This window comes from Scomber scombrus, chromosome 14 (genome assembly GCF_963691925.1).
Source record: "Scomber scombrus chromosome 14, fScoSco1.1, whole genome shotgun sequence".
NCBI classification, from domain to species: Eukaryota; Metazoa; Chordata; class Actinopteri; order Scombriformes; family Scombridae; genus Scomber; species Scomber scombrus.
This window is the reverse complement of record NC_084983.1, coordinates 26,477,142-26,487,307: the sequence shown is the minus strand read 5'-3', so window position 1 is coordinate 26,487,307 and position 10,166 is coordinate 26,477,142. Positions and strand designations below refer to the sequence as shown.

Below are 10,166 nucleotides of genomic sequence, written 5' to 3'. Positions count from 1 at the left end.
CAGAGCTAGAAAATATGACTATTTGTACGGACATGCTCACAGCCAATCAATGCAAGCGTTCTTAGATTATTTATACATTTAAATAATTTGAAGGCTTTCAAAATGCATTTGTGTAAAAAATAATTTAGCTATGGAGGAGTGGTGGCATTTTGTGGAATTTAATGCTTCTATTCACATGATGGGTATCGAATAAAATACTGAGTTGGTATTGGTATCACTTTAACTTGCGTACTTGGATTAGTACTGGTATTGACATTTTTTTAAAATGATACCCAGCAATAGTTACTCAGGTACTTAGAGCATGGGTCTCATTTCTGATGACGTTTAATTTTCCAAGATATTTATTTTGCAGCTCTGCTCGTTCATAGCAACCACTTGTTGGTGTCTGTCTACTGAGCAGGGTCGAGGTTGGTTGTGTCATCTTATATATTACTGTATAAGAAATGTTTAAAAAAGATGATGCATTCAAGTAACACAAAAGGTTTTCCTACTATGACAACTAGTGCTGGGTATCGTTAAAAAAATGACGATACCAGCACCAATCCAAGTCCCCTAAAAGTGATACCAATACCAACTGAGTACTTCATTGGATTCCCATTAACACATTAAGGTCTCTGTCTTGTATCCGGTGTAACAGGCGTGTAGTGTAGACACACTTTAAAGCGTTTAGGTGGCATCTTGGCTGCTGAACTGCTAAGCGCGCTAACTCAAATTCACCACGACTTCACCACCACAGACGGGTTGTAGCTGCTGTGGCAGTGGACTAATCACATGATGCATTAAATCCAAGAACGCTTGATTGGTTGATTGGCTGTGAGCAAGTCCGTACAAATAGTCATAATTTCTAGATCTGGGTGCAAAAAGGATCGATTGTAGTAAAAAATTAGGGAACAATTGCTTATCAATATGTACAGTTCAATTATTGGGAATATGACAATGAATACTTTATACTCTAATAGTTTTAAATTCATCTTTCTACAAACTGTAAAGCCTCCATAGTAAGAGTTTTAATGTGTCCGTCCTTTTGGTTACTGTAGAGCAGTGGTATCCATCTCCAACCCTGCTCCTGGAGAGCTACTGCCCTGCATGTTTTAGGTATCTCCCCCCACTCTAACACACCTGATTCTAATAACTAACTCGTTATCAAACCCCTCGACGAGCTTCAGCTGCTTGATAACGAGTTAATACTTAGAATCAGGTATGTTAGAGTGGTGAGATACCTAAAACATGCAGGGTGGTAGCTCTAGGAACAGGGTTGGTGACCACTGCTGTAGAGCAATGGGGATGTGGATGTAACAGGTCAAACACAATCACTAAAACTGCTGTATAACTTTTATTAAGTAATGCTGAGGTTAAGAATCTCAGACATATATGTAGAAAGTGACCATAATACTGGCATAGTAATAAAACTGGAAGGTGGCTATATAAAACCAGGCTGCGAATAGGATATAAAGGGCTCAAATAAACACTTTTGAAGGGAGAGAGCACAGATGATCATGTCGATACTGTCGTCCTTCTGTGCAAAAATGTGTTTAAAAGTTTATTTTGGAGCTAATATGAAGCTTTAGTTGTCCAAATGAGTCAAATCAAGTAGATATGTCTTTTTTAGTGGTAAAATACCCTCTTTTTGTTACTTTACTTCAACCACAGCTCAAAAGGGAAACACTGTCTGAGGAAACACAACATTTGCATATTTATTGATTCTGTATGTTTTCAATAAGGGTGAAGGAGATGTCATTTTAAGGATTTTTATAAGGTAATTTGACTTTTTTGTGGAAAATAATAATATATTTATATATGTTAAACATGTATGAATATTTAAGGAGTCTGATTAGAAAGTTTATAGTGATTTAAAACCTTAAAATAAATAGATTTAGCAGAAATAATGTAGTTTTTGTTCATTTATCTGCTCCACACCTCCACGTCACTAGGGGGCGGTAATGCTGCGTTCAAAGCCTTAGTTTAAATTATCGGCGCATGCGCACTGCTCCGCTAATGTGTTAGCCAAGTGGATGTTAGCAGTGCAAAAAAGACGTGGCAGAAAACTTTAGGCATGGATGTGTCCGCTCTGGCAGCTTTGACTTTGTTACTGGGAGCACTGGTTATACTGGTGGCCTTAGCAGTTGGGAGACGGAAAGAAGAACTGAGGGAGGAAACCGAACAGGCGGCGGAGTTTACCGGTAAGAGCCGAACGAGCTACACGGTGGCTAACCAGGAGAGACGTGACTCATACTGTTACACACACTGTCACACACCCATTCAGATACACACACACTTTCACACACTTATACACACTGTCACACTTACATACAAACACTCATATACGCACTGTCACATACACACTCATACTATTACACACACTTACACACTGTCACACACACTCATACTATTATACACATATACACACACACATTTATATGCACACTCACACACATACACACACACTCATTTATATGCACACTCACACACACTTTCTCGCTCACACACATACAGTTACATTCACTCATACACACACTCAATTATATGCACACACACATACACACACTCATTTATATGCACAATCACACACATACACACACTCATTTATATGCACACTCACACACACTGTCACATACTTTCTCGCTCTCTCACACACACACACACACACACACACACAGTCACATACACTCATACACACGTATTAACATACACACTCAGACACACCCACTCATTCACATACACACACTGGCACACAGTCACACACACACACACACACACACACTTCTTCACTCAGACACACACACTCACATGCACACTCACTCACTCACTCACTCATTCATTCATGACAGCTGTGACCAGGTGAGTATTATATAACCGACCAATAGGATCGCTGCTCTTTGTAATTGTACATTAATTATGAAAACGTAGATTAAAGATTGATAGTTTGACCTCTGACCTTCCACCTTTAAAAAATAAACAAACTAAAACATCATCTGAACCTTTAGTCTAAATTATAAACATCTAAATATATTCTAGTTTAAAGTACAAAATGTGCTATAACATATATATAAAACATGCTTGAAAACATAGTTTATATTCATGACAATATTATTTAGCAGTAAAAAGTATAGTAAAATAATTATTAACATTATGCTCAAGAGTGATATTGGTGTTGACTGAGTTTTATATTGTTATTGCACAGATTCAAAGTGAAAATATATATAACACACACACATGCACAGTTGAACTGAAAGTAATAGTATATATGAAATACCGATATTATACAGTCATGTACATTCACACACTCATGGTGAAGGAGCCTGCTGCTATATCAGAGAAAAGCCTGTTTTATAGAGTTTATAAAGGGTTGCTGAATCTTTTTTAAGAGTTTAATTTGCCGTGTTGAGTTTAATAATGTCCTCCAGTAAACTCTGTGTCTCGTCTTTCAGCTGAAAGCAGCGCTGCGAAGAATCAGGCGTCCAAGAAGCCGAAGCAGGAGAAGCAGCGAACCCGCAAGGAAAAAGCCGTGCAGCATACTTTCAGCCATCCGCTGTTGGCAGCCTCCCTGAAGGTAAACACACACACACCCACACACACACACACACACACACACACACACACACACACACACACACACACACACACACACACACACACACACACACACACACACACACACACTCTTACACACACACACTGTCTCATACACTCATACACTAACAGACACACTTACACACTCATTCATATGCACACACACACACACACACACACACACACTGTCTCATACACTCAGACACACACACACACACACACACACACACACACACACACACACACACACACACACACACACACACATTTACAGACTCACTCAATCACTCTGTCATAATGCTCATACACTCTCCCAGACACACACTGTCTCATACACTAACAGACACACTTACACACACTCATTCATATGCGCGCGCACACACACACACTCACTCACTCACTCAGACACACACACACACACACACACACACACACACACACACACACACACACACACACACACACACACACACACACTTTCAGTGCCTCTGAGTAAGAAGATAAGATAAGATATTCCTTTATCAGTCTCACAGTGGGGGAATTTACATTGTTAGAGCAGCAGAAATAGAAAGAGCGTCAATACAAAGAATAAAGAACAAGAAATAATAAGTCAGTACAAAAGCAATAAAAAAAAATAGTATAAAAAACATTATGCACAAAAGTAATATTGGTGTCGAAATGATATACTTGAGTTTGATGGGTTTTTTTCACAAATACTTGAGACAATGAGATTTTCGATAAATAATTATCAGTAATGTGAATATAATGACTTAAGTCTTCTCCAAAGCTGTTTCTTTAATCGTGTTTTTTCTTTGTGCTTCTCAGAGCCACAGCGGGAAAGTGACGTGCCTTGATTTCAGCAGTAACGGGAAGTACTTGGCGTCGTGCGCCGACGACCGCACCGTCCGGATATGGAGCACCAAAGATTTCCGGGAGCGAGAACACAAGTGTCTGAGAGCCAACGTGGAGCTGGATCACGCTACGCTGGTTCGCTTCAGCCCAGACTCCAGGTGTGCAAACCCTCACTGCACAGTCATAGACACACACACACACACACACACACTCATTCATATATATACACACATACACACATACACACACACACACACACACACACACACACACACACACACACACACACACACACACACACACACACACACACACACACACACACACTCTCACTCACTCAGAGACACACACACACACTCTCACACACACACACTCACACACTCACACACTGTCTCATACACTAACAGACACACTTACACACACTCATTCATATATGCGCGCACACACACACACTTACACACTCACTCACTCACTCAGACACACACACGCACTGTCACACACTCATACATTCACATACACTCAGACAGACACACACACACACACTCACTGTATCATACACTTACAGACACACTTACACACACTCATTCATATGCGCGCACACACACACACACACACACTGTCACACACAAATACACTCACTCACTCACTCACTCAGACACACACACACACACACACACACACACACACTGTCTCATACACTAACAGACACACTCACACACTCATTCATATACACACACACACACACACACACACACACTGTCTCATACACACACACACACACACATTTACAGACTCACTCACTCACCCTGTCATAATGCTCATACACTCTCACACACACACTTACACACACACACACACACACACACACACTCTCATACACTAACAGACACACTTACACACACTCATTCATATGCGCACACACACACACTGTCACACACTCATTCATTCATATGCGCACACACACACACACACACACACACACACACTCTCTTACACACACACTCTTACACACACACACACTCTCATACATACTCATTCATACACACACCCACTAATATACTCTCACTCTCTCCCTGCAGGGCGTTTATCACATGGTTGGCTAACGGAGACGCCATCCGAATCTTCAAAATGATCAAAAAGGAGGACGGATCTATGACCTTCAAAGCTGCTCCGGAGGATTTCCCTCAGAAACACAAAACCAGCATCCTCAACATCGGCATCGCAGAGACAGGTGACGAGTTTTTAAGCAACAATAAGTTAATAATAATAATAATGACATTGCTAATGTAGAAAATATTGATTATAGCCTCTAAAGCAGGAGGGTCAAACATGAGGCCCGAGGGCCAGAACCGGCCCGCCGAGGAGTCCAATCCGGCCCACTTTCCTTCCTGTCTTCTTTTCCTTCCTTCCATCTTTTCTTTCTTTCCTTACGGTCTTCTCTTCCTTCCTTCCATCTGTCCATTCTTTCTTTCTTTCTTTTTCTTTCTTTCTTTCCTGTCTTCTTCCTTCCTTCCATTTGTCCTTCCTTCCATCTTTTCTTTCTTCCTTTCTTCCTTTCTTATTTCCTTGCTACCTTGCTTCCTTCCTTCTTTCCTTCCTTCCATTTGTCCATCCCTCCTTCCTTCCTTCCTTCCATTTGTCCTTCCTTCCTTCCTTACTTCCTTCCTTCCTTCCTACCATCTCTTCTGCTGTAGAGTTACATCTATTGATAGACAAAAACAATTTAATCTGCAACTTACTAAGAATCAAATAACAGTTTTTAGTCATTTTTGCAAAACAAAAACACCAAAATTCTCAAACTTCAGCTTCTTCAATGTGAAGATTTGCTTCTTTTCTTTATCATATGTGGCAGTAAATATAAAAGGTTTTGGACTGTAGATGAAACAAGCTAATTGAAGATATCCCCTTAGTCTGAGTAATTGTAGCTCTAATTGATTAACGTGTGATGATGATGATGATGATGAATTAATTAACTCTTTCTGCTTCTTCTCTTCAGGCAAGTTCATCATGAGCGCCTCCACCGACACCAGCATCCACATCTGGGACCTGAAAGGAGACGTACTGGCCTCTATCAACACTAACCAGATTACCAATTCTTATGCTGCCGTCTCCCCATGTGGCAGGTCAGTCCCACATCCCTCCACCAGGGGGCGCTCACATCTCACATCCCTCCACCAGGGGGCGCTCACATCCCACATCCCTCCACCAGGGGGCGCTCACATCTCACATCCCTCCACCAGGGGACGATCACATCTCACATCCCACATCCCTCCACCAGGGGGCGATCACATCTCACATCCCACATCCCTCCACCAGGGGGCGATCACATCTCAAGAAGACAGGAAGGAAAGATGGAAGACAGGAATGAAGGGAAAGATGGAAAGAAGGAAGGAAGGAAGGAAAAGAAGACAGGATGGAAGGGAAATATAGAAGGAAGGAAGGAAAAGAAGACAGTAAGGAAAGAATGAAGGAAAAGAAGACAGTAAGGAAAGAAGGAAGGAAAAGAAGACAGGAAGGAAGCAAAATAAGACAGGAAAGAAAGAAGGAAGGAAGGGAAAGATGGAAGGAAGGAAGTAAAGGAAAAGAAGACAGGAAGGAAAGTGGGCCAGATTGGACCCCTCGGCGGGCTGGTTTTGGCCCACGGGCCTCACGTGCTTTAAAGTGTGTTTGTGTGTAAATGAATGAATGAATGTAACAAATGCATATATATTATTATCATTTGTTAAAACTATGCAAACAATATAAAAATGCTGATTGAGGTCTGATGGTTTGTGCTTTCCTGTGCGCTCAGGTTCGTAGCGTCCTGCGGGTTCACTCCCGACGTGAAGGTGTGGGAGGTCTGCTTCACGAAGAGCGGAGAGTTCAAAGAGGTGGCGCGAGCTTTCGACCTGAAGGGCCACTCTGCAGGAGTTCACGCGTTTGCCTTTTCCAACGACTCTCACAGGTGATGAATGTTTTTATGACTATTGGGAAAATAAACTCATCGCTTTCTTGCCAAGAGTTTTATTAGAGGTCTGGCTCTGTATATATATATATATATATATTACGGGTCAGTGATGTTTTTTTGTGTTCATGTGGTTTAGTCAAATTTAAAGGGGTTAAAAAGTGAAAATAAATGTATGAATAACTTGCACATATTCTTTTTTTGTGGACCCAGCATCAAATTTCTGCTTTTAATCCATTTTGAGAGAATATATTAGAGGATTATGGCAAAAATGTCTAAGTGGTGTAACCATAAAAACTTTGTACCAAATAATTCAACTTGCTTAAAAACAGTAAATTGTCAATAAAACACCATATCAACTAGTTTGGCATGATCTTACATTATAACTTTATATATTAAATAAAGGTAATGGAATACACTTGTTCTAAATATTACATTTACTCTGGTAACCATGGAGATCAGGAACCATTTACATGTTTTAAATGAAGTCATTATTAGTATAAGTCCACTTAAATACACTGTAGGTGATAAAATATGTAATATGTATCATTCTTTTGTGGTTACACTATTTGACATTTTCAGGAGCATTCAGTCTTACTTTTGGTAAAAGATGATGCAAATGTCATTTCAAATTATATAAAACCAACAAAAATATTAAATGTACATTTTAACAAACCTGATGCTGCTTTTAAAACTATTTTTTTAAAGATATTTTTGAATTGCTCATCTTGTCAACCCTTATTTGTTACTGACCCATATACCCCTAGTTGCAGCAACTTGTCATTTTAACACTTTTCTTCGTGCATGGAATAAACAAACAAGATATAATATGTTAATTTGTGAGTTAATGGTGAGTAAGATCCATATATTTGGTCATATATTAGAATCTCAGCCTCTGTCTTGTTTTGCAGCACAACACAGACATGTTAATCATTTTCTCTTCATGTTATTCCTCTAGGATGGTCACTGTGTCCAAAGACGGCACGTGGAAGCTGTGGAATACAGATGTGGAGTACAAAAAGCAGCAGGATCCCTACCTCCTGAAGACCGTCCCCTGTGCGTCATCTGAAGGCAGCCGGACGGCCTTATCTCCAGACGGCCGTGTGATCGCCATCAGCGACGGCTGCAACGTGGCTTTGTACAGCGCTGCTAGCGGCAAGCTGGAGGAGGAGCTACACGGCATCCACAGCGAGGAGATCACCGACCTTAGATTTGACGTTAGCGGACGCTATTTGGCGTGTAGTGGCGACAAAGCCATCCGAGTGTTTCACAACGCTCCGGGCTACCGAGCGGCCATCAGGGACATGCAGGACATGCTGAAGAAGGCCCAGAATGAGGGCATGAAGGAGAGACTGCAGCAACAGATCAAAGATGCTCAGAGCGCCCTGGAAGCCGTGCTGGCTGCTCCCGTCGAATGAGCGAGCCCCAAACACAGAGAAGGCGCGCTCTGATGATGTCTCATTCTGACTGATTATCTGTTTTTTCAATGTCTGCTGTCCCTCTGCTCCTAAATGATCTGGTCAGGGAATAATGCATGCAGTTTTAATAAAGAATATCTTTTTATTGAAAGATTAAAGGGTTTGAGCTCACATCTTTTTTTTTTTTCTTTTTCAGTTTAAATGTCCATTTATGTTTGGTGAGTTTGCTGTGGTTGTGGCACAAAGGCATTCTCCACTCAAAATGTGTTGACTTCATTTTGGATATTTGAGCTTCATTGTGCAGAATGATGTACGTGCAGCTGAAGCCTTATTTCATATTAATCTCCTGAAGGTTTAAAGGGATAGATTTACAACTTTTTTTCAAGTCTGTCCGGCACCCAAATGAACATTTACATGAAGAATAAGTAATTAAAAAGTCATTTTAATAGTACATATTTTGTCAGTAATACTATATCAAGGTGTTATGTCATGTTTCATTTAAAAAATCTCAGTGCGATTACTACCACAGGAAGGTTTTTTTTACACCTATATCAGCAATTTCCAGGATAATCCTTAAGAAAAGTACTTTGCTTCAATATGGGTCCTAAACCAGAGCTGAACTAAAGCAAAACCAAACACCAAAAGAGCCCAAAAACTATCACAAAACTGGGTTTAATCCCGCAATCATCCAATCAGTGTGCACAATCTACACTATGCACCCATTTCTACCTCTCAGGCACAAACTACTCCAATGCACGAGTCCCCATTTGTCATGGTAACAGGTGGCAACAACAAGAGGGATGCACACCATTATAAACCTTTAAAAAAAATAAAAAATTTAAACAAATTAAACCAACTGATTATAATATGAAGCGTGGCTGTGTTCCAGGTTAGCTAACAAACATCTGCACAAGATGACGAGTCATTATAATATTACCAACTTTATTTTTTGGGCTATTTATCCTTCATTTTGTGCTCCTAATACTAATGTTCTTTTCTTATCTTAATCATTAATGTGTTACATGCCACAATGACATGAAACAAGATAATGCAAGCTGTCCCATTAACTCTTCTCCATGATGAGCCAATGGGGCGCCCCCTGGTGGAGGGATGTGGGACTGACCTGCCACATGGGGAGATGGCAGCATAAGAATTGGTAATCTGGTTAGTGTGATGTCTTGTGTTGTGTTTTCTCTTGTGGCAAACTAAAATTAAAATTAAAACCACCAACATAAAAAAAAAACCCATATCAGAGCAACTTCCGTGCATGTTTGATAGAGGACAGCCACTCAGTGTCTTTTCCCCTGTACCATAAACCGCATCAAAAGGGTTAGTGTGTCACGTTATCACTATTCACGTCTGCACTTATAAATATGAGTAAA

The 10,166-nt window shown here is 40.5% G+C and overlaps 1 protein-coding gene across 1 annotated transcript; it reads left to right on the top strand.

Annotated features, from left to right (window-relative positions):
• The first annotated feature begins 2,005 nt into the window (after positions 1 to 2,005).
• On the top strand, positions 2,006 to 9,235 carry tbl2 (transducin beta like 2). Its single transcript, XM_062433123.1, has 7 exons — positions 2,006 to 2,180; positions 3,429 to 3,550; positions 4,396 to 4,580; positions 5,502 to 5,653; positions 6,419 to 6,545; positions 7,214 to 7,366; positions 8,325 to 9,235. Exons 1-7 carry the CDS (start codon positions 2,054 to 2,056, stop codon positions 8,782 to 8,784), a joined length of 1,326 nt encoding a protein of 441 aa, XP_062289107.1. The 5' UTR covers positions 2,006 to 2,053; the 3' UTR covers positions 8,785 to 9,235.
• The last annotated feature ends 931 nt before the right edge of the window (positions 9,236 to 10,166 follow it).

Coding starts and splice junctions, on each gene's coding strand:
- tbl2 (XM_062433123.1), top strand. CDS start 2,054: ATGGATGTGTCCGCTCTGGCAGCTTTGACTTTGTTACTGGGAGCACTG. Junction 4,581..5,501: donor CGCTTCAGCCCAGACTCCAG/GTGTGCAAACCC, acceptor CTCTCCCTGCAG/GGCGTTTATCACATGGTTGG. Junction 7,367..8,324: donor TTTTCCAACGACTCTCACAG/GTGATGAATGTT, acceptor TTATTCCTCTAG/GATGGTCACTGTGTCCAAAG.